This window comes from Zeugodacus cucurbitae, chromosome 2 (assembly GCF_028554725.1).
Source record: "Zeugodacus cucurbitae isolate PBARC_wt_2022May chromosome 2, idZeuCucr1.2, whole genome shotgun sequence".
NCBI classification, from domain to species: Eukaryota; Metazoa; Arthropoda; class Insecta; order Diptera; family Tephritidae; genus Zeugodacus; species Zeugodacus cucurbitae.
The window spans coordinates 17,735,240-17,760,900 of record NC_071667.1 but is presented as its reverse complement, the minus strand read 5'-3'; the positions used below and the strand labels follow the sequence as shown (position 1 = coordinate 17,760,900).

General features: G+C 36.7%; 3 protein-coding genes across 3 annotated transcripts in view; 2 read left to right on the top strand and 1 right to left on the bottom strand.

Annotated features, from left to right (window-relative positions):
* Positions 1-19: 19 nt before the first annotated feature.
* Positions 20-5,501, top strand: Znf710_0 (zinc finger protein 62 homolog). Its single transcript, XM_054225486.1, has 7 exons — positions 20-769; positions 1,152-1,983; positions 2,045-2,148; positions 2,542-3,340; positions 3,402-3,535; positions 4,161-4,941; positions 5,006-5,501. Exons 1-7 carry the CDS (start codon positions 181-183, stop codon positions 5,214-5,216), a joined length of 3,450 nt encoding a protein of 1,149 aa, XP_054081461.1. The 5' UTR covers positions 20-180; the 3' UTR covers positions 5,217-5,501.
* LOC128921859 (zinc finger protein 700) lies at positions 2,045-3,777 on the top strand. Its single transcript, XM_054230547.1, has 3 exons — positions 2,045-2,179; positions 2,542-3,340; positions 3,402-3,777. Exons 2-3 carry the CDS (start codon positions 2,571-2,573, stop codon positions 3,571-3,573), a joined length of 942 nt encoding a protein of 313 aa, XP_054086522.1. The 5' UTR covers positions 2,045-2,179; positions 2,542-2,570; the 3' UTR covers positions 3,574-3,777.
* Positions 5,502-7,539: 2,038 nt separating the features above from the next.
* LOC105218552 (relaxin receptor 2) overlaps positions 7,540-25,661 on the bottom strand; it is a 40,406-nt gene continuing 22,284 nt past the window's right edge. The window contains exons 8-12 of the mRNA XM_054230544.1: positions 13,364-13,435; positions 12,856-13,299; positions 10,553-11,097; positions 10,260-10,460; positions 7,540-10,155 (exon numbers count right to left, since the gene is read on the bottom strand). Coding sequence (XP_054086519.1) covers positions 10,112-10,155; positions 10,260-10,460; positions 10,553-11,097; positions 12,856-13,299; positions 13,364-13,435 — 1,306 coding nt within the window. The 3' untranslated portion in view covers positions 7,540-10,111. The remainder of the gene's footprint in view (positions 10,156-10,259; positions 10,461-10,552; positions 11,098-12,855; positions 13,300-13,363; positions 13,436-25,661) is intronic.

The following is a 25,661-nucleotide window of genomic DNA, read 5'->3' as shown; positions in this document are numbered from 1 at the left end:
TATGGTAACGCCAATTGAAGCACGCCAATCATTTGGAAATCCATCACTGAACGCGTACCTATAATATTTGAGCAGTAATTTCTTGCTGGAAAAAATAATAATATTTATATCACAGTAATTTATATCATATTATTGAACGAGAAATAGCATACATTTGAACGTATATTGCTATCAGCGGATATGCAATCCGGCGAAGTTGCCAATTCTACGTCCATCACGTCATTGGACTTTGTTGATCTATCCGACTATTGTCGTCTTTGCCTGCAAATACCGGAGGACTCACAATTGCTGGATTTACAGTTAATTTATGATGAAGAGGAACAACTCAGCTATTATGATTGCTTTATCATATGTACACAAATTGATTTGCACGCTGGCGGCATTAATGCACCACATCAGCTATGCAAATCTTGTGGCTTAGAATTACAAGTGGCATATGATTTTCATAAAAAAGTGCAAGAATCAAAAAAGTTTTTATTGCAATTTCAAAAATCACATATTACTGATGGAGAAGCATTGGATACAACAATGACAAAAGATGGGACACAACAAGAAACAGATATACTTATTGAAGACCTAGAACAAAAAACAAGTGATGACACAGAAGTAGCTGAACCAATACAATTAGAAAATGAGTCAATAGATAATGAAATTGCCACTGCGGAAGAGGAAAATATAGAGCAATTAGAAGCGCCGATAGAATATGAAGAGCTGGAAGAGCATATTGAAATGGAAGAGTATCAATCTGTTGATGAGCTAATGGATGATGGTAAATACATAAAGCATATTTATATAATTAATTCGTTATAAATAGTAAATTAAAGTTATTGTAAATTAGCAAATAATTGAAATTATTGTACACTTGTATGAGTACTACTGTAAAATGGATTCCATATGGTAGTGTAAACAAATCTGGTTACTAATATTATACATCATTTGCACAACGTGGATTTTTAAAGTGTGTGTATTTAAAAAGATATATATCTATGTAATTATATGCAAAAACTTTAAAATTTTAATACAAAAATATTTGTAATGTTTCCTCAATTGTTTATTGAATGAATTTCAAGCGTGCTTAATTAAAATTTTAAAGTTAAATCAATTTATTTTTTTATTAATATAAATTTCAAATTAATTCATTTAATAAACAGATGCGGAAACAGTACAAATAAGAATCGATGACGACGAATATGTAATACAAAAGTTGAATTTAAGTGCGGATACTAATACCGAAGCCTTAATCGAGCCACTACATAAAAGCACAGATTTGCCTAAAACAACTCACAAAAAATCACAAATTCAAAACAAAGTCAAACATAAATTTGATGGTGAGAATGTCGACAGTGCTGGTACCGATGGCGACTTAACGAATGATGAGATAAATATTATGAAAAGTAACGAGGAGTACTTACAAAACAATAAAACAGCTATAACGGAATCCAAAAGCGATGTGAACTATGTAGTGATTTCGAAAAAAGGTGACATTCAACCACGACGTCGATACAGCGGTAAATATAGCTGTGAATATTGTCAGAAAGTATTTAAAAATCGTTCACGCATGCTAACTCATCGTCGTTCGCACGAACCAGACCGTCCGAAGTACGAATGCGAAGAGTGTGGCCGTTTGTATGCCACAAAACAGGCTAAGGATGTACATGTGCGTTCCTACCACAACAGAAACGGACTTAAGTGTCCAATTTGTGATAAAGTCTTCGTCATAAATAAGTTACTTGAAGTGCATATGCGATATCATACTGGTGATTTTCCGTATGTTTGTGATATATGTGGACAGAAGTTTGCACAAATGTGTCATTTGAACACCCATAAAAATGTTAAACACAATAGTGTGCGCTTCTCCTGTGAACATCCCGGCTGTGGTAAATATTTCACCTCATCTGCCTCGTTACGTAATCACGAGTTTTCACACGGCACAATGCCATTCGAGTGCGCGTATTGTAAGCGTGGCTATCCGGCGAAGGCAAAGTGAGTTTACAAATATTTTATTATATTTAAACTTATTTCTAATGACTTCATTTGTTTGTAGATTAAAAGTGCATATACGTCAAAAACATGACATTGAAGTGTCGCTTGAACAAATGGAGGAAATGCGTAAATTTCATGTGATGCGTTCGAAATTGAATTTAGTTAAGATTTCAAAATAACTATTAATAATAGAAAAGTAAATTAAATATTTATTACGAATATTAAATATAATAGTTTAAAGATAATATTTTAAAAGTAATGTTTCACTTGCGGTATATTAAGATTAAAAAAAAAACCAGTGAACAAATTTTTTAGCGGAATTAAAAAAAAATAAAGAAGAATAAGAGAAGAAGAATGTTTATGCATGAACTAATTCCACCAATTGTACTTTTACTTTACCGAAATCTTTTAAGGGCAGACTACCTACCGATTGAAATTCATCCGTTTACCAATGTTTATTTATTTACTTAAATATAACAACTTTAAGTTTAAATGTCTAAAAGCTTTTTCACACAATCTACTAACATGTTGACGTGCACTTTATAAAACAAATTCTAGGAAATGAAAGTGATGAACCCACTGTTGCTATGCAGCCCGAAGATGACTCCATACCCTTTTCGACAGATAAGTCCATCGATGAATCGGAATCGTTGAATTATTCAACTGCAGTAAATATCAGCACTCCAACCGTTCTTGTGAAGTTAGCACCTCCATCTGATGCCGATGATATTAATTTAGAAGAATATCTCTTTGAAAATCCCGAAACATCCGAAAGTTCGAAAAATGAACCGATGCGACAAGAAGTGAAGACTTCAGGAAAATTTAGGAGTACAAGCAAGCGCGGACGCGCGCCACTCATACCAGGTGGTCCACCATTTCAATGCGAATATTGCGATCATACAAGCCCGTCACGTTCACTTTTAGCCTCACATCGACATCGTAAACATCGTTTTAATAAGCCACCCAATAAATGTGCGGAATGTGGCAAAGAGTTTGCAACCAAACAACAATTGGAGCGTCATCAACAGCGTGTTAGTTGTCAATCTTATCCCGTCTTCAAGTGTGAATTTTGTGAGAAAACATGTATCGGTCGTGCCAACTATCAGATACATTTACGTTTTCACAAAAAAGTCTATCCATTTGTGTGTCATATATGCGCGAAACCCTTTATGATGGCGCAACATCTTAATAACCATGTGAAAACGAAGCATGAGGGCCAACGTTTCATCTGTGAAGAGGAGAATTGTGGTAAAATGTTTCAAACGGCACATGCACTTAAAAATCATGCTTACACGCACGTCGATCAGTTGCCCTATCGCTGTGAGTACTGTCAGCAAGATTTTGCCACCAAGGGCAGGTGAGTGATTTCCCTATAATATATGCTGTACATGTAAATAATTGAAATTGTTCTTTTTTAGGCTTCGTTGGCACATAAGCAGAATACATGGCATAGAGCATACTTTGGACGAGCTGGACAGCATGTTGGTGGCCAAAGAGATTAAACTGAAAGCGAAATTGCGACCAGCATTGACACCTGAGCGCAACGAACAGGGTGAGGTGCCAGATGAGGACGATCTAGAAGGCTACTGAAAAGTTTAGTCTTCTACTTATTATTTTTTTCGTGATAACAATAAAATTTTAAATTCTAACTAAATTTTATTATGTACGATAAATAGATAATGTTTATATTAGAACAGAAGATGCACATACATGAAGATATATATTATATCTACAGTGATATATTAATTACTTGTAGCAATTAAAAAGTTTATTGCTTATTAACAAAAAAAAAAATAGACCGATTTACTCTGTAAGTATTATTTGTATTTCATTTTTTTAATTGTATGTATGAAAATAATATAATAAATATGCAAATGATAAAAATATAAAAAAATTTAAATCTATTACTTCTCAATGCTAAATGCAATGTTATGGGAGTAGGTATTATTGAATTCAGCAAACGGTACGTTCAGTTTAAACAATACTACTTACCGATCTAAAAAGCATAGAAAACTAATATGCGATTAATAGAAAGTCATAAAATAAATTAACCATATTTATAATAGTTTTTATTCACAAAAAAAAAAAATAAAATAAAACGTATATGCATTAATAAATAACTTATTTATTTATTTGATGTTATTATCTATTATTATTTCATTTTTTAAATATTTTAGGACAAATGGAATATGTTTGTATTGAGGAATACAAACCGGTGCCTGCAGAAGTCATATCAACTGCCAAGTCAATTGTCGATACAACCAAATGCTTTGTGGAACTGACGACGAAGATAGATAACAACAATTCGATTACGAAACCATTTGAGTGCATAAAAGCCACGGAAACCGCGATTCTACCAAAAGGCTGTGGTAGTAAAATGAAAAATACTGATCCTCTCAGCACCTCGCCTATACGTGCAGACACATCGCATTTACCAATACAAATAATACGACCGCAACGAACAAGCCGCGTGTGCTGCGATTACTGCTCGAAGTCATTTCCGAGTCGAAGCAAAATGTTATGGCATCGACGCATGCACGAACCGGATCGGCCACGTTTCAACTGTCCTTTTGATGGTTGCGATCGTACCTATTTATCACGTCAATCCTGCGATCTGCATTACAAACAGACACATAGTTCACCTGTTGACTACCAGCCATTGGAGTGTAGGCTCTGTCACAAAACATTTGCCATACCGCAAACCTTGGAGATACATATGCGCTATCACACACGTGAATTTCCCTACGAATGTACACATTGTGAACGCAGATTTGCGCAAAAGGGTCATCTAACGGCACATCTCCAGGTTATGCACAATAATTTGAGGTATATTTGTCCGGTAGAGGGTTGTGGCAAAGTCTTCAAAAACACCATTTCATTACGTAATCATAGCTTTTCGCATACGGGTATGCCCTTTCGGTGCGCCTACTGCGATCGCGGTTATCCGCAAAAATCAAAGTAAATATCGTTTATTGAATTTTTATTTAAATTTGCATTTTTTATTTTGAACATTTATTTGCAGGCTTAAAGTTCACCTGAAACTGAAACACGATGTGGTCATGTCCATTGAAGAACTGGAAACAATGCGCAAACTCAAAAGCTTTCGCACACGTCACACGTTTGTCAAATTGCAAGCTATGCAAAGTGCTACCGCAAATTTCGAGGAAGCGGAGGGTAGCTTAGACAGCGGCGATATAAATGAATATTTCGTAGATGTGGTGGGAGAAAAGTAATGTTCAAGCGTATTGAATACGTAGAAAGACTGATCAAAGTGCTGCTATTGTCCTAGTGCCATTTATTAAATATATTAGTATATTAGGGGTTTGGAACTTCATTAGTTTACGCTCAAAGTGTACGTTATTGAAAACAGTAATTCAGGAAAGTTTTTAAATCTCAATCTAATAATTTACCAAGTTATTTCTATATTTCCGACAAGTTTCTACATTCTCATAATATTGTTGTGGATTCTTAAATTTTTAAATGTTTATAAAACCTAAGTAAAAGTGTTCCAATTCAAATATTTGTATGAATTATTTTATTAACATAATATCTGAATATACATACACGTCTCTGATCTTTGGAAACTTCAAGAGTATAAATGGGGAGGGTGGAAAAATACTTTGAAATTTCTATAAATTCAGCGAGTTATTGAATGATTATTAGCACTGACTTCAATTCACAATTCGTCTTATGTTGGTTTAAGTGAGACCGTTTGCGGTTAGGCGTTCTTTCGATCTCCCCTTTCAACCAATAAAGGAAAATTTCTATCTTGACGATAGAAACTAGAAAATAATTAAAAAATAAGAAAAAAACTATTGAATAAAATTACATTTTATTTGAATATGGCATTATCACGTTTAATAGAACAAAAATATTTAATTTTTGCACATCTTTTTGATAACAACAAATACACCAAAGTACACGCAGACACACTTGCTACTTAGTATATACTCTGCAGTGAAATGAACTAGTTGCAAACTATATACCTCATATAGTATGAGCCTGAAGGCTAACTAATCAAACGACTTTATTTTCTATGAGATAGTAATTACAATATTTTGTAAAAAATAAAGGGATTTTCAATAGGGACGCTACAAAAGTATACCGATAGGGACAGCAAAAGACGCCATATTTTTGCCACTATACGATCCAACAATGAGTCGAAATTATTAAAATTGACTACCGAAATTCGGAATCAGTGGCCTCAACTTTAAAGGCGCTACGTCCTAAGAAGCATAAGAAATATATGGGTTATCCATGTGTCACCATTTGCATCCCGAAAAAATTACGGTGCGGTTTATAGGCCGGTGGCACCGTTGGGTCGTACTGCTTCCGTGATGATCTAAACCGGCACGTTACTGTGAATGGGAATCGCTACCGTTTAATAATAACCGAATATTTCTGGCCCGAATTGGATGATATGGACTTGGACAATATGTCACAATCGATTTATTGAAATCCAAGTTTGATGAACATGTTATCTCACGAAATGGCCCAGTCAATTGGCCGCCTCGGTCGTACGATTTGCGTCATTAGACTATTTCCAGTGGAGCTACGTCAAGTCTATGGTCTATGCCAACAAGCCAGCGACCATTGATGAACTTCGTACGAATATCGAACATAAAATCGCAGCTGTCAGCCGATTTATGCTTGAAAACCGTCGAAAAATTGGGTTCAGCGTTTGGACTTCTGCAAGCGTGCCCACGACTTGTAAATGAAATCGAGTTCCATACGTAGTGGCATCGAATGCACTTTCACAGGAAAGAATAAAGAATTTCATTGATATCCCAAACCGTTTATGTTTTATTTAAAAAACTTTTGTAGCGTTCTTATTAAAAAACACTTTGTATTGATGTCACTCAAAATATTATGGTACTAAAACTTAAGTGCCCATAAGAATTCAATTTCGTGTTCCGATAAGAAATCAAGCTCACTGAATATTGAAAAGGTATTTTTTAGACGGGTTAAAGAAGTTAAACTATCGCTGAGCCCAGTCTATCGAGCCAAATAGTAACTATGTTGAGAAATAAATCGTATTTTTTCAACATTTTTGTCAGCTATGTATAATTCCTCTAGTGAAATAAAAAAATAAAGAAATAACTATTATGCAATCAATGTTAAATGACACGAATCCTTATTAAATCATATTACAATTGTTACCACTCTGGGTCTTGTCGAACTAGTTCATTTCCGTGTCATAATTCTAGTTGAGAACTAGTATTTTTGTAATTTGAAATACATTTAACACATGGTGTGCTTATCGCTTAAATATAATATTTTTTTTTAATATTTGTATGTAGAATAAAATTTGGCATCATTTTGACTATGTATGTAAATTCTTTATATATAGATTATACAATAAATACATTTATGCTTGAGCACACATACATTTGGTTGGGTGTATGTATGTATATATAGTTGTATGTGTGTATGTAAATGCAACTTAAATGCTAGACAATTTCTTTGGTAAATAAACTGCTACTGCACTTGTTGTTGTACTCGATAACTTGAGGTAGCAGTTACATATTGTAGCTAGTATGTACATACATATATAGATATTTTCTTACTTACAGCTATTTATGTTTGTATGTAATATGTGTTTTTAATAGATGATGATGACCGCTCAACCACTTGGTGGCACGGAAATACATACGTTCTTACATAATTCATTTGTATAAAGGGTGATCCATATGGTTGATACATTATTTTGACAGTGTCGGTTCATATAAGAATCTATAATATTACGGCATATCGACATCCGAGAAAAACGCAGACAATTTCATTAACACTGCCTTCTATAGCAATAGCCTCGAAGAACCTAAGGTATGCCTAAATTAGACGGAGTATCTGAAGGATACAAGTAACTATTATTAAATAGTAGTTGATTGCTCTCAGGATTTCTAGAACTGATGGATTAGAGCCTCATAATATAACGCTATATAAACTAAATTTACCGGAAGAAGACTATTATCCGTAATAATTTGGAAAGAGTTTAAGAATACAAAGCAGCTTCGAAGAAAAAAGTCAAAATCTAAAACTGACGTATCCAAACAGGTCTGGAACGCCTAAATAATAGCCCTTAGTGGGATCTGAAAATCCGTGTCAATCCAGCTATCGCAGAACCGGCTGTTGTGGGGATTGCATACCTGTGCATAACGAAATTCTCTCCAGACAGAGCCATCAAGAGTACCAGGACTATACCGACAGTACTTCGGATGCGACAGACTTTCGACAAGCACTGAACGCCATTTACAGAGGAGCCATTAACATCTTCGTCGACTCCCTGCCCGTGAATGGCGTACTTGAAGATAAAACATCACCACAGCACACATAGAGCTTGAGTTGCCTTGCGAAACTAGAGTGACCCTCGCTCAAGTTCTTTCTGGATACTGTAGCTTCCAGACTAGAGCCTGACATACTCAACATATGTCCTGCATGCAAAGAGTCTCCCATGACACTAACCACCTCTTTGCATACCCCCTAAACACCACTCATCTAACACCCCTTTCCCTCTCGCCCGACCCTATCGAAATAGCTCGTTTCCGTGGCCTACCGTTAGATGATTTTGATCAATTAATTTAAGCTTTCCGGTTGAAGCAGGAATTAGAATAGCAATTATCCGCTTGAAGAACAACAAGGCGGCGGTGGCCGATGGATTGCCGGCCGAGCTATTCAAATACGGCGGCGAAGAGCTGATAAGGTGCATGCATCAGCTTCTTTGCGGAATATGGTCGGAAGAAAGCATGCCCGACGTTTGGAATCTCAGTGTACTCTGCCCAATCCACAAAAAGGGAGATCCCACAATCTGCGCCAACTATCGTGGGATAAGTCTTCTTAACATCGTTTATAAGGTTCTATCGAGCGTACTGTGTGAAAGACTAAAGCCCACCATCAACAAACTGATTGGACTTTATCAGTTTAGCTTTAGACCTGGAAAATCAACAACTGACCAGATATTCACCATGCGCCAAATCTTTGAGAAGACCCGTGATAAGAGGATCGACACACACCATATATTTGCCGACTTTAAAGCTGCTTTCGACAGCACGAAAAGAAGCTGCCTTTATGCCGCGATGTCTGAATTTGGTATCCCCGTAAAACTAATACGGCTGTGTAAGTTGACGTTGAGCAACACCAAAAGCTCCGTCATGATTGGGAAGGACCTCTCCGAGCCGTTCGATACCAAACGAGGTTTCAGACAAGGTGACTCACTATCGTGCGACTTCTTTAACTTGATGTTGGAAAAAATAATACGAGCTGCAGAGCTAAACAGCGAAGGTATAATTTTTTATAAGAGTGTACAGCTACTGGCGTACGCCGATGATATCGATATCATTGGAAACAACACCCGCGCCGTTAGTTCTGCTTTTTCCCGCCTGGATAAGGAAGCGAAGCGAATGGGTCTGGCGGAGAACGAGGACAAGACGAAATATCTCCTGTCATCAAACAAACAGTCAGCGCATTCGCGTCTTGGCTTCCACGTCACTGTTGACAGTCATAACTTTGAAGTTGTAGATAATTTCGTCTACCTGGGAACCAGCATTAACATCAAAAATAATGTCAGCCTTGAAATCCAACGCAGAATGACTCTTGCCAACAGGTGCTACTATGGACTGAGTAGGCAATTGAAAAGTAAAGTCCTCTCTCGACGAACAAAAACTAAACTCAACAAGTCCCTTATCATTCCCGTCCTACTTTATGGTGCAGAAGCGTGGACGGTGTCAACATCCGATGAGGCGGCACTAGGAGTTTTCGAGAGAAAGGTTTTGCGGCTATAACCGCGTAAGCGGTGTCTACGCCAGTCAAGAAGAAGAGGATGAAGCAGGTTTGGGTAACCGTTAAAACAACAACAATAAAACTGAAATCCGAACTTTGACAGACACGGACCGCCATTACATGTGGAAGTGGATTTGGAAAGGTTGAACTTTTATGGTGAGAGAAAAAATTAATATAATGAACTGCATATTTATCAAGCGCACTTTTCGGAACCAGTTTTTGGAGTGGTGGCACCATGAACCATTTTCTTTGCAAACACTATGACTAACACGGTCAACAGTAATTACGATAGAACCATAGTGACCACCCTCTATGTATAACTACATAGATATTTGTACGAATAAAGCTACTCTCAATGATTCACGGTCAGCGGTATAGCCTTGCTCGACGATTCATCTGCAGGAAGGTTGAAATTTGTTAATATTATTGTGATTACGAAAACAAAAACTCGAACCCACACACACACATAACTTACATACGTGTTAATGTTTGTAACTCACCCGGATTTGATGATGCGGTGGCGGTTGCAATTGTCGTCGCCAAACCGTTAGATGGATCAGCTCGACGTCGCGATGTTATTTTCTTCCAACCGCGTAAGAGTATTTGATTGCGATATTTCGGAGTGGTGAATGTGTACAGCAGCGGATTGACAGCGGAATTCAGCGGCAATATGAATACTACCAACCAAGCGTAGATATCGTCTGCTCGTAAAACAATCAACAAACACGCACATGTGTATATATAAGCAGCTAACACTGCGTATGAGTAATAAAATTTACGATTTCTTACTTACCCGAAATGTTATAGTTGAAGAAGACCCAAATCTTCATGGCAATAATAGGCGCCCAACACAACACATCCGTGAGTACAATGAAAAAGAAACGCACCGCAAATTCACAATCCAACAGGGAGAGTGGTGTCGCTTTACGTGTACGCCAAATGGATATAAGCAACGCTGTATAGAGTAGCGCAATCATTAGTAGTAAAAATAAATTCACGCCCAAGAAGATGAACGCCGAATATTGCCAACCCAGTGGATATGGTTCTTGTATGTGCAACGGGAAGCATGTGCCCGAGTAGGTGCCATAGAATTTGGTGCTTGAGTGCCATAGCGCAACTGGCGCCACTGCAATGCCCACGCCCATCAACCAGATAGCCAGTAGGGCTATAAAAATATTCTTAATACCGATACGGTGTTGACTGCGAAACGGATCGGCGATAAGTAGGAAACGTTCGAATGACATGAAGGCGAGTATCAACATGGACACCTCGGATGATGTGACGGCCAGCGAGCCGATAGCCGCGCACTGCCAAGAGGTAATCCAATCCAGTGCGACCCTATGCGCAGGGTAGAAGAAAATAACACATAAAATCAAGTAAGTGTGTGTAAGATGAAAAGATGGTGGCAAATTTAATTAGAAATACAAGTTGATTTGGTTGCTAGAATTGAGTGGAGCTGACGCTCTGAACGGAAAAGTTCACTAGCCACTCCTACCGATAGGTTAGAAGCTAGAATCAAAGTGAAGTGTAGGGTCTATAAATGTGTGAATAAGAAGGATCCAGTAAAGTAGACGATAAGATTTGAGTCTGAACTTTATGTATCACGGATTCGAATAGCTTCTCAGGATCATTCTTTCTGTTGGAACGGTTACCCAAACGAGCCTGAACCGGCAAGATTAGATTAATTGAAGAACGAAATTGTCCGAGGGTCTCTTTAATTTCGCGAAATAACACGAGCTCTGTGTCTGCGACGGGTGGTGTTTTATCTCTAAGTACAAGTAGACGATAAGATTTGAGTCTGAACTTTTTGTATCACGGATTCGAATTGCTTCTCAGGATCGTTCTTGCTGTTGGAACGGTTACCCAAACGAGCCTGAACCGGCAATACTAGATTAATTAAAGAACGAAATTGTCCGAGGGCGCTTTAGTTTCGCGAAATAACACGAGCTCTGTGTCTGCGATGGGTGGTGTTTTATCTTTAGGTACACCATTCACGGGGATGGAGTCGATGAAGGTGTTAATGGCTCCTCTGTGAACGGCGTTCAGTACTTGTCGAAAGACTGTTGCATCCGAAGTCCGGTCAGTATAATCCTGTATGTCGTCGACGTATTTCAGGAAGGTACTCTTGATGGTTCTGATAGGCGGCTCGGCTTCTTCAGTGATGATTTCTACCAAAGCATTCTAGCAGAAACTGTCTGGAGAGCATTTCGTAATGCTCCATCAAAGGAAGCATACGGATCTCATTGTGTAGGTGCTCAACCGGAGACATCAAGAAGCTCCTTATCTTGGTAACAATCGCGGTCGTATGGGGAGTGAACGAGTACAGGCTATATAATGTAACACCCAACATTTTCTGGTTATGAACAGTCGGAATTTTGATGTCTGCGACAGAAATGTACAGGTCTAGACTGTACTCTTCCGTCCAGTTGGTGAAAAAGGACGCTGTGGATTTGGTAGGTGAGAGTGTAAGGCTCCTAGCAGTGAAGAAGCGAGAATGGACGAGGAGGCCGTTCACTTTGGATCATATGTCATCGATTCCATTGGCCGACGTCATTATCGTACAATCATGACATACTTCGGCAGGTTCTGGTGGTTGAGGGTGCTTCGATATATAAAAGTTGAATAGCAGGGGGGATAGGACACCACTCTTTGGAACCCCTTGTTTAATTCTTTTTTTGATTATATGTTTGCTCTAAACCTGTTTGGATCGGTATGTTTTAGTTTTCTCAGGAATGTCATCACTGATGGTTAGTAATACACGAAGGGAAGGCCGATATTTATAGTAGGGTCCTGAGTCGTTGCAGATTATCCTTACTAATCCCATAAAACGATGACCTTCACCTCTATTTATGATAGGACAGTTTTCATCTTCTTTGAAAGAGGTTCACTGGGTGGTGACTGTTCTGTTTTGTCCATCCCTTCGGATTGTGTCTAAATAAAGTCAAACACTAATGAGTCTACGAGATTGATTGATACCATGATGTTATGTGCTAATCATTATTACTAACTTCTCTTCAGCTCATTCAACTCACTTTACTTAATTCATAATTTCTATTGACTAATATTATAACTCTATATCTGTACTCTTCCACTTACTTGTAATATTCGCTCCGATAACGATAATCCTGTACGCCAATTGTTATTAAATAGAAACCCATTAATATATCAGCCAGTGCCAAGTTGCGTATAACCATTGTGACGGCAATGTTCTCATCGCGATAGATGAAACGTCCCCAAAGTACCATTATATTTCCCACTACCGTTACAAAAGCCATTATCCAAGCCGAGTAGCGTAGCACCGGTTTACTCAGCAGATCCCGAAATGACGAAACTCCATCACTATTCGGCTTACACATACGAAGTTGCGGTGTCATCGAACAGAAGTAGAAACGATCGAACTCAATATACTTGAGGTTAGACATCAGATTGATGGCTTCAAAATCTATGCGCTCGAATGGGATGCCCGTCAAATTAAGATACGAAATATTTAGATATCCAACAAGCTGATGGCTGATGTATAAGGGTGTGTGACTGAGGGAACTGTGAAAGAAATAATAATTTTAAAGTATCTATAAAGCCTATATAGGTATATTTTCAAACTCACAGCGCTTCTAAGCAACTACTGCGTAGAAATACTTCGCCAGATAGCTCCTTCAGGGGATTACCAATGAGTCGGCTGCAATAAAATAAGTAGAAAATACATGGAGATTTTAATTATTAATTTAATCATTCGTAATGATTATAAGAAGCATTAAGTATATCAAAGGTATACTTTCTTTTGGAGCCTAATGGGAGAAGGAGAACTAATATGTAACATATATGAGAACTGATATGCGCAACAACGTCAACTCCGTAGACTTAGAGCTATCATATTGTTCAAAGGTGTTCGAAAGTAAGTAATATATGTATGATGATGAAGAAATGAAAAGAGAGACTAATTGTAGAATATTTATGGACCTTAAGGAGCTTGTAGCGAAAAGAAAAAAAGACCACCTCAGGGCAGACGAATTAGAGCATTTAAGGTGATTACCGTGTTTATTATAGTAAAATATGAAATGTTGTTTATTTCACAAGAGTACTTCTACCGTATAACTGTCAGATCTACATGACCAGAAGGTATCCGAATTTCTGTCTGTCTAAGGAATTGTCAACTTGACCACTTTTCTCAAAATTATTTTGGGAACGTTTTCCACAGCTTCAGCAACAACAACTAGGGCTTCACTGCTTTAAAGAAAAACAAATCGTAAAAAACTAGGCTTTAATTGGTATTTCAGAGGACAAAAAATTACAAGTGTTCTGTCAAAATCACTTCCGTAGTTATAGCTCCGTTACCAAATAGCAGGAAATTAAATTCGAAACAACACCGAAATCCAGCGTATTCCAGCATTGTGAGCTCAGCTATCAGATACAGCTAGCCAAAAGTTCAACCCTCAAGAAATGGTTAGTGAATTCAGAGTCAATATATACGGGAGACAAACCCAAATTTTCGAATCCATCACTTAGACAATAACTAGAAAAAAAAACATCATAAAGAAGAGTCAAAGTTCATTCAAATAACCGTAAAATTATTATTAACTTTTGCTTTTATATTTTACGTACTTCATGTCTAAAATTAAATAAAATGAGTAGCATCACATTCCCGAGGTATTCTCGCGTTACTCATACGTCACGTAGTAGCCATATATGTACATTTTTTATTCAAAAACGTATAACATTTTTAATAGTTATTTACAATACCGTTATTTGTACAAAAATTTCCACTGTGACCCACATAAAGCATCGTGGATTACAAATGTATTTGCACAACTTTTGTTACCTTGAAGCTTGAGTCTGACAATGCGACGTCAAATAACTACTGGCGCTGGCCAAAAGCGGCATAACCAGAATTGACGCACTCGTTTTGGTGGTATCAGTGGTACGTGCCGTTTGGTAAAAAATGCGCCGTTATGCGCAAATTTCCGAAGTAACAATGTCAATACATACATACATACGTACACTCAAAGGATTCGATACACATAGAATTTATTGTGACACCGTTAGCATCTTTTGCTGTTGATTTGCCAAATATTTCAAAACTGACCAGCAACAGTTAAATATTTACATATTTTTACCCCTAAATACATACTGTATCTACGAGTATATGCTCGTCTGCGGTTGTAAATTAGTAATGAATGTGACCAGAGAGCCTGTGCGTTTCGTAGCATATTGTATCAATAAATTTTCCGAAAAATTATGGTAATTGCCCTGTGTGGTTATCAATAATTTATACTTCAACGTGTTGTTTATTGGATAATGAATTGGAAAATTAGATGCAACAGCAAACATTGAGGCAAAGAGCCCTTACTAATAACCAACAATCAAGCGGATGCACGAAAAATGTTCAAGGACTCTTTACTTTCTTACTTGCGGCTTTCATTTGTTTGGTTTGTAGCTGATAGAGCTTACAGTTCTTTTTGCGTGACTTGCGTGATATTCACAGGAGTTTGCATTAGGAAGATGTTTCCAAAGGACAAATTATGAATAGCTTTTTTATGTGGGAAATATACTCCGAGTTGTGACATTGGCAACCGATATTATCATTAAGCTGTCAAGAGTTTTGAAACTATGTAGGAGCCAAATCATATTTATATATTCACAGCTCACATGAAAAAAATCTATTAATGCCACAAAAGTACGTCATATATGGCTAATTAAAGTCATAGCTACATAATAGAATCATACTGTTTACCTCTTCTTTCCCCTTCCGCTCTTCTGTCGTAAGATAAATTTAAATCTAGATACATTGTCGTCATAGTTGGTACGATCGTTCATTCAAAAATCGCCATCGTAGATAATGTTATGAAAAAACAAGTAAGGAAGGGCTATCTCTTTATTAAGAAAACTATTGCTATATCTTTATTAAGAAAACACAAAATGTGACCCATATATTCGGCATAAATATATTTCACATATTAACCGATTTATAAGCTATTAAGCTCATCGTATTTTTGAAAATCCTATAATTAGGTATTCTCATATATTCATATATAAGGGAAGTTATGACCCGATTTTAACCTTTTCTGGTACAGAGACACACTATTAGAAGAAAAATATTTCCTCTGAATTAAATTAAGATGCCTGAGAGATTTACCGAAATTTTCGGAGAAAAGTTACCTTAGGCACTGAGTTCTTTATATTCGATATCCGGGGCATTGAAAAGTTATAGTCCGATTTCGAAAATTTTTTCACAAGTGATGCCAGAGATGATATACAGTATTTGTGTAAAGTTCTATTTCGCGATCTTCATTGGTTCCTTATGTATGTATTACAAAGTGAAGGAATAAGATGGAATTCAAAAATGAGTTATAAGGAAAGTTGTCGTGGTTGTGCATCGATTTCGTCCATTTTCCACACGTGTTATCAATATTATATACCAAATTTCATTCGAATCGGTCGAGTAGTTCCTGAGATATGGATTTTGACCCATAAGTGGGCGATGCCACGCCTATTTTCCATTTTGTAAAAAAATCTCAGTGCAGCTTCCTTGAGCTATTATTTCTGTGAAATTTAGTGATTCTGACGTTTTTCGTTAGTGAATTAACTCACTTTTAGTAATTTTCAACCTAACATTTGTATGGGAGGTGGGCGTGGTTATTATCCGATTTCAACTATTTTCATGGTGGGTGGTGGGGTACGTAGGAGAACCGACTGCAGAAAGTTTGGTTCCTATAGCTTTATTGGTTTGCAAGATATATACAAAAAACCTATTTGGGGGCGGTGTCACACCCAGTTTTCCAAAAAAATTACATTCAAATGTGCCCCTCTCTAATGCGATACTATGTTCCAAATTTTATTTTCATAACTATATTTATGGCTTAGTTATAGCTCTTTATGTGTTTTTGGTTATCGCCATTTTGTGGGCGTGACAGTGGTCCGATTCCGCCCATTCGAACTTAACCTTCTTATGGTGCCAAGGAATACGTGTTCCAAGTTTCATTACGATATCTCAATTTTTACTCAAGTTACAGCTTGCACGGTCGGACAGACATCCGGATTTGAACTTTACACGTCACCCTGAACACTTTGGTATATATAACCTTATATCTAACTCGTTTAGTTTTAGGACTTACAAACAACCGTTATGTGCCCCTTACTAAGTTTTTTGTTCATATCTCGTAAACTACTAAAGCTATATCAACGAATGAGTCGTTTTTCTCAGGTATTTCCTTATATAGTCCAAAAATTAATAAAATGGGATTATAACCACGCCCACCTCCCATACAAAGGTTACGTTGAAAACTACTAAAAATGCTTTAATTCGGTAAAGAAAACCAACAGAAGCCTTAAATTTCATTATAAAGAAGGCACAGAAGAGCTGCATTCAAAATTGTAAACAAAATTTTAAATGGGCGTGTTTCCGCCCACTTATGGGTCAAAAACCATATTTCCGAAACTACTCGACCAATTTCAACCAATTGAAATTAGGTTTGTAATATTTCCCTTGCATCCCAGTTATATATTGTGAAAATAGGCCAAATCGGTTAACAACCACGCCTACTTTCCATATACCAGAACTTTGAAGCCAATCTGAATCGTTTACTTTACAATATATAAAGGAAGCACCAGTGCAGATATCGGAATAGAACTTTGCACAAATACTGCATTTATAGTGTGGCATCGCTCCTCTAAAAATCGCCAAAATCGGACCATAAGTATTCAAGGCCTCATACATCGAATATGAGGACCTTAGAGCTTCGAATACATTTTTTAACGAAAATATAGGTGAATCTCTCAGATATTTTGAATAAATTCAGAGGGAATATTTTTATTCTAATATAATGTATCCGTGCCTAAAATACATGAAATCGGGTCATAACTTCACCTAACTCCCATATACTTAATATTAGGATTTTCAAACTTTCAAGGGACTTTATACCATATATATGCCGAATATGTGGGTCAAATTTTTTGTTATATTAATAAACAAAAAAACTAAATTGGGAGAGTTGGGTGGCACCCGAACTTAGCCCTTCCTTACTTGTTTAATTTAGCTTTTTCGTTTTCCCTAAAAATATTCTTACTTAAAATTTAGTCTTAAAGGAGAAGTAGTCAATTAACATAATAGCAAAATATGTGACATGAGCCAGAACTACATATTCGTAACACAAATTGTCTATAGTAGTTTCAATGAAAGAAATTACGTATGCCAACGAAATTAATAGGCAGCTAGGTTTACGTGGCTATTGGTTTGTCAGAATTAATAAGAATGTGTACTCGTAAAAATGATCAAACATACATATGATAATTGAGTTTTCGTATTACAATACGAGCCAATTGCATTTAGAACTGATCAGCGATTTTACTTTTCCATGCTTTGCAGAAGGCAAGTAAATACTCGGAAAACTTAACATCTAAACGAACCATGTTATGACTATTGGTAACGGCAACAGAAAATCAATTTTTAAGCAGCCTTGCAGTGGCCATGATACAAATGAAACTGACGAGACCCAAAACATTGAAAACAGAGGTCGGTAATGTGATTACGTAGATCAGATAGCTCTTCAAAATCTTTCTCAATGCTTCTGATTAACATTATATGAAAACAAAACACAAGAAAATATGTTTCTCGGATAATTTTCGTAATATATGTATGTGTATTGCAATCCAGGGAGTCAACGTTGAAAAACTTAAAAACGTCGCATTGTTCAAAATGGAGACTAAATATTTTTCTCTTACACAACTTATTTGGTAGCCTTTTAACGAATACTTAGAAATCATGTTATGGATTTAACCTTGCCAAATATGTCAAAATGGCCTTTTGACATTCAACCAAAAATATTATAATTTATTTTTTTTTAAGAATTAAAAATGGGTGTGACCCTCATTCGACTATATCAAACCAAAGAGCGTGGCTTTTGTTAGATAAATATTTTCAAAAAATATTTCTTCCGACCTTATCGATGTTTATTTGTTGAAGAATTATTCGAGACATCATCATCAGGTTTCATCAAGAATATAACACTTTGAAAAACAGTGATTCAAAACAGTTCTTGAGATATAGTGGACCGATTTTAATTAGATCCTATCAAAACTCAATGATAGGAAACCATCTTCATATTCTGGGCGAATCCTATCTAAACCAGATGATATACAAGCAGTGTGACAATTACTGTCGCCTAAAAGAAACCGAGTTTCATATTCGGGGGAACGAATTTTGATCATTAAGAGAGCTGGTTGGAACTGGAGAAATTTTAATTTCAGTAACTGCTGGATCAATCTGTTCCACATTAAAGCACACATTCGAGTTGCTTCTTCTATTCCGAATGTTAACCTGATGAAGGGCGAAATGGAATTTTGAATCAATCATTGAACCTTTAACATAATTCGAGAGAGTGAGGCATACAACTGCAAAACTGACACAATCTTCATAACTGTTACTAATACACTCTTTTCCAAAGTAGTCACATTTCATACTTTGAATTGTTTTATTTTTCTGCTTATTTATACTCGTTCTGGCTTTGGGTTCATTAATTTTGTGGCATAACTTTGATATGAGCGCCTACTAATGAATTCCGAACACGCCTGTCAGCCAGCAACGCCTCTACGTCACCATCATTGTTTCGCCCACGTAGCTTAACTACATTTTTTGTGCTCCCGTTCTTTTTTATACTCGTGTGAAGAAATTTGCATGAAAGCGTAAATATTTCTTATCTGTCTTGGATTTGTCTGTTTTGCCAACGAATTTATTTGAGTGGATTCCGAAAAGCAAATACAATACAAACACAAAAAGTGAAAACACTGATTACAATAACAAAAAAAAGTTGGAAAGGTTGCACATGCTCGCACAGGGGTGCGCTTCTGTATAGGCGTGATGCAAAGGCGAGAGGCAAAGGGTGACATGTTTCGCGGGAGGAATCACATTCTTGTTAATAACATTATTGCATTCATGCGTGAATATGGTTTGCACTCCTACAACATTTGCTTGCAATTTTTGTGTGAAAATTCCTAAACAAACTGGTTGAAAATATTCAATTTCATGCGCACAAGGACGATTTAGTTGCTACTCGAGGGCGTCTAAGTAAAATCGATATGCGGAGAATGAAAGAGTTGCTTATGGCTATTGTTTTGGGAATACCGCAAAACAGTGAAGTGTAAAATTGTAACAACAACAAATAATACTGACTAGAACTACATAAATTAATTTGTTATTCAACAAATGCGTTTGTATGCAGCTGAGGGATTCCCTGACCGATGATGTCTGGTGCACGAGGCAATATTAGAAAAAATAAAAGAAAAATCGGAAAAATAACAAATACCTCATAAAATAGCAGACAATAATTATGTGCAGAGTACCCATACAGACATAATAATAGTATGTTTCAAGTAGGGTAGGGTTAAGTTCAGACGAAGTCAATAAATCAATAAAAATAAGAAATTGATATGAGCAAATCACTCAGTTAGAGTTTCTCGTAATGCCAAAAGGTTAAAAATTTATGAACAAAAAGTATGTTTAACCTTTATGTGCTCGGGATTGTAAACTTACGATGGCGGTCGTAAGTCTACATTTGTAGCAATTATGTATTTGTATGGAAAACTATGTCAATATATGAACAAAAACACTGGCACGAAGAGTTTTATACTTGAATGCATTTTAATTAAGTAATATATGATTTTTAGATACATAGTTAAGTTGAAAATGTTTAAATATCAATCTTGGTACAACATTTACCCAAAGTATATGTTGTAGCATGTGTTTCACATACGGGTTTTTTACACCAACTGCAAATCTTGCGTGTGGTTTTACGCTTTTCAGCTTCACAATTTTGACAACGAACAGGAAGCATAGGTTGAAAGTCGTTGGAAATATCAGTCAAGTGGTTCTCAGTAGTACAGGAAACAAGAGAACTACCGAGTGATACCCTTGGATTTTCAGAGTGCTGTTCAATGGCTGGCATGAAAAGCTGTTTTGCAAGGCATCGCAGGAACTTTCGTCGTTTGTCTGTTTGTTGGATATGGTCGTTGTTTTCCGAATATATAATGAATCCGGCTTGAGCGCTTATATCTAACATGTTAGAAAACATTGCTAAAGGCCAAAGCAAAGTTTTCCGTTTAGTGGAATATGCAGAAAGCATTTTGTCCATTGCATCAACGCCTCCTTTGGTAGTATTGTAGTCAAGGATATACTTGCTTGTTTTTCTTCTCAGGTACAATAGCATTTGTCAAGGGCGTACAGTATAACAGCTTTTCCCTTCTTTAGCACGTAAGATACCAACGCCAATTTTGATTCAAGAAAGTCAAAAATTGTTGACAGTTCTGCTCGTTTGCGGTCTGCTTTCATTTCATTTGGCACAAATGTTTTGTTTTGACGAACAGTATCAAGAAGAGAGAGCCCTTTCGACATCAAATGCCTAGCCAGATTCAATGAAGTAAAAAAGTTATCACAGATTATGGTTCTTCCGGTGTTTTGCCAAGGGTAAACCAGCTCATCGGATCGAATATCGTCTTCTTCCAGTATCATTTCGTTTTCAGCATCAAATTCTTCGGGATTTATACCAGGTGGTACGTAATCATCAGTAGAATCATCAAAATCTAGTCCCTCTTCTGCTTCTTCATCAACCTCGAATTCTCAATATGGTTTTGAAGCTCTTCGTACCCTAGCCTGTGTTTACAATTTTCTTTTATATCATCCATTCCATGGAAAAGGTACTCTTACCGTTTAACGACTCGGTTTGAGGCATGCCCAGACATATTTATTGTTGTTTTTCCAAAAAATTAGAGTTGAGTGATATGAATTTTCATACATTTTATATGTTGTCTACATTTGTAGACTAACCGCCAGGAGATGGTCATTTTGAAAAGTAGGGCTGGGGGGTGCTGTAAACTATATTTTTTACGTGTTAGCGACCAAAGCTGCTTAGACTTGATTTTTAGGAAGCTACTGAAAATTTCGGACCATGTTGTTATGAAAAAATTGTTTTATTCAACTTTTTCTGCAAAAATGCTACAAATGTAGACTACCGAGCACATAAAGGTTAAATAAACCGATGTGGAATTACGTATTCATAATCTCTCAGAAAGAACGGAAATATTATGGAAATATTGGTTTTGTGATCTGATTTAGAGCAAATCACAAATTAGAGACTGATATTGCTCAATTAGAGATGAGATAAACTCACTAGAATACCAAAGAGTCACTAAATACATATCACCACAGATTCGTATCTATTAGAGACTTGAGACTGCTCGCAGAATACTGGCGTTAGTCTCTAATCCTGCATTGGAGATGATTTGTTGATCATTTGATGCCTATTTTAATGCCTTGGTGCTATCCATTATTGGTCTCGTGTCGTTCAGATCATTCTTGGAATGCTACGTTTATTATGCGCATATTTAATTTATCTTTATATAAAGCTTTAAGGATTAGTTCAATAAGCATTTTTGTAATTTTCGAAGTATATACATAGTTTTAAAATAGACTACAGAGGCAACGGCCCAGTTAGTAGTTTAAAAGGATTATACAACGAACTGTATTGGGGTATACAAGTAATCACCGCTAGTTCTCTAGTTTTACAATATACGTGTAGTAGTCTTGGCCGTCTTAATCAATGCTCAACCACTTTCCTTTTGTTGTACTTTAATAATGCAATCATGAAAGCTTTAACTGGTCTCCTTGCAAACGTCGCACAAAGTAATTAACCCACATTCACATTGCCGGGAAGTTGTAAACTGCGTGGCAGTGGCACAAATTAACTCTGTGCAGATGACCTTAAGATTTTGAAATGATAAATTAAAAACTTTTCATATAAAACTACGTGTATTTATATCATTTTATCACACTTCAGTTGTTTGTAATTAAATTTGCGACTTTTGTTAATTAGAGGAAAACAGATTTATTTTCACAATAAGGGCAATGTTGCTGTTAATAGCAAATGGGTTTCAATTGGGTCCTACTAAAGTGTTTTATTTGAGAATCTGTGTTGGCACAGTTATTTCTGGTGGCATATATGTAATTATGGTGTTTCTTTTGTTTTCGCAGATGGCAATGGCAATTTAAAGTTAGATATTTTGGGCTTTTTATGTGAATAGCATTTTTAGATAGCCAAATTAATTGATCAATCAAAATTTTATTGAAAAACCCTTTTTTGCCTTTTACAATACCGGCTACTCGATAACTGATCAGCTGCTATATATTTTTATTTTTGTTTTTCATAAGAAGTAAAAAAGGCCAGCAATGCTTTATATGCGTGCAGGCAAATGCTGGGTACAACCTAACCTTGCATAACGGGAGCACTAAGAACCACCCCAACGGCGGCTCTTGAATAATACTAAACCTGCCGCCTATAGATTTCTTCGCTGAAAACAGCGCGACAAAATCGGCGGGGCGCCTTATGGCAGCAGGAGAATTTAAGTATAGAACCTTTGGGCATAGTTCAGTGGGTAATGGCAGTTTGGCGGACACCGACTACCTGACCCCATCTTTCAAATGGGAAAGAATGTTCAAAGTGAACCTAGAAAGAGATGGCTGGCGTAAGGGCATAGCACCCGCACGCAGAAATTTAAACATATTTATGGATGGCTCGAAAATGGAGCACGGAGTAGGCGCGGGGATATACTGCCCGGAGTTAGGTATAAGGCAACCATTCAAACTACCGGACCACTGCAGTATATTTCAAGCGGAGGTGTTTGCAATTGGAAAAGCCGCTGAGCTATCCTTAAGCGCACCAACAAGATATTCTAAAGTAAACATATACGTAGACAGTCAGGCGGCAATCAAGGCAATATCATCCTTCAGCATATCGGCCAAAAGTGTCTTAAGTGGTAGGACAGCAGTGGATGATGTCGCCAGAAATAGGCGACTTCAATTCTACTGGGTGCCAGGCCACAAGGGCATAGAAGGTAACGAGATAGTGGACGAGATTGCCAAACGAGGCGTAAAACTGTCATCCGAAAATATGATGAAAGTTGATAGACCTATACACTGTCTATATGATGATCTAGACAGAAACTTGGTAAAAAAGTTCAAAACGCGCTGGAAGAACATACCGGGATGCAAAACCGTAAAAGTTATGTGCAAGGCGGTAGATAAGAAGTACACGAAATTTCTATTGGCGCTCGATAGAAGCAAATGTAGGAATATGATCGGCATACTCACTGGTCACTGTCTTGTGGCGGCGCACGCCTACAAGATGGGGCTGATAGATCGTGAAGGCTGCAGGAAATGTCAAGAGCAAGGCACCAGAGAAACAATGGAGCGACTCTTCTGTGAATGTAATGCATTATCAAGACAACGGCTTCAGCATTTGGGGGCTGCACAGTACGTTAATCTGGAAGAGATTTTGTTGGTAAAGCCACTAAGCCTTTTGACATTCGCAACAAGCGCTGGCATCCTAAAGGATGACTACTCCTCATTAACCAAGTGACGGCACTCCATCTGGTTTCACAAAGGACCAAAATTGGTCTATGTGTGGCGTTGTAGCCTGCCAGAGTAACCTAACCTAACCTAATCTTTTAATAAGAAGTTGGTAAGTTTAATCAGCGGATTGATATTTTTAGCAGCGTAATCTACCGTAGCATTTAATTATCCAAAAATATAGCAAATCGCAGACAAAGAATGTATATATATTGTTATAACTTTGTCGCAAAGTTGTATTTCATTTTTATAATAATATAATATTTAAAGGCTTGAAAATTCGATCCTCAATTAGCTTTGGGTGGCAAATAAGAATGGTTATCTATGGTACTATTATGTAGTACATATATAAAACTATTTTTTTAACCATACATTTCCAGCAGATTAAAGTAGAACAACCATGGGCTCTTCCACGAAAAGAATCGTGCTTTAATGTATGCGTGAAGATTTCTCGCAGCAGAAAAGTTTCAAATTCCATATGTATCATATTGCCAATCAAATAGTGCCAAAAAATTTGCTAAGTTTCGCTACAAGAAATAAATTTGAAGTGTCACTTTAATGAACCACTACCAATGCACACAATAAAAATTCATCTTCGATAGATAAAAAACACATTCACTGTGTCAGAGGAAGCGACTCCGGTTTATTAAATAAACATTTCACATCTTAACTTATTGCTGACGCTGCGTCACCAACCTATACATACATAGTTACAAACATATAAATGATGTGAGTGTGTGTGGAAAAGGTTAAAGAAACACATGTAGCAACAAATCTTATGATGTACGCTTGTCTAAAAACGTGATGTTGTGCACTTTCTAATCTCACTATTCACGTCCAAACAAACACACATATACACACATCTTAAGAAACACCACAGCAGACAGTCAAAGAGTACGTCTGGCAATTGTAACTTTGTGAATTTTTGTTTTGTTTTGCTCGTCTGCCAATCTGTTGCTATTTGTGAGCAATTTTGTTTATGTTTATGTTTATTTTTGAATTCGTCCATTATTATTTTTTGCTTATTTCGCATGCATACACATTCGTACATAGTTATGTATGTACATATGCATACATACATATGTTTCAAAAGCTTTCATTATTATTGCATTTTAAAGTTTGTGTTCGTGTTTAAATGTGTGTAACTATTTGTAAATTTATACTTCCCTTGTATTTACATAAAAAATGGTATCCCAAATTTTGTGGCAAGTAGTTTTTATACTCGTGCAACATGTTGCACAAAGAGTATAATAGTTTTATTCAAATAACGGTTGTTTGTAACAACTAAAGCTCATCCACTTAGATATTGAGTGTCTGTCCGGCCGTCAGTCCATGCAAACGATAACTTGAATGAAAATGGCTGAAATCATTTTATATTCACGCCCACTTTTCATATAAATTTTTTTTGAAATTACTGAAACTCTTTTGTGTCAAAAATCATATTCAAATACTAATATCTCTGTTTGAAATTGGCAAAAATCGGTCCAAACCACGTTTACTTCCTGCATTTGTT

Coding starts and splice junctions, on each gene's coding strand:
- Znf710_0 (XM_054225486.1), top strand. CDS start 181: ATGCAATCCGGCGAAGTTGCCAATTCTACGTCCATCACGTCATTGGAC. Junction 770..1,151: donor TGATGAGCTAATGGATGATG/GTAAATACATAA, acceptor TTTAATAAACAG/ATGCGGAAACAGTACAAATA. Junction 4,942..5,005: donor GGTTATCCGCAAAAATCAAA/GTAAATATCGTT, acceptor ATTTATTTGCAG/GCTTAAAGTTCACCTGAAAC.
- LOC128921859 (XM_054230547.1), top strand. CDS start 2,571: ATGCAGCCCGAAGATGACTCCATACCCTTTTCGACAGATAAGTCCATC. Junction 3,341..3,401: donor GATTTTGCCACCAAGGGCAG/GTGAGTGATTTC, acceptor GTTCTTTTTTAG/GCTTCGTTGGCACATAAGCA.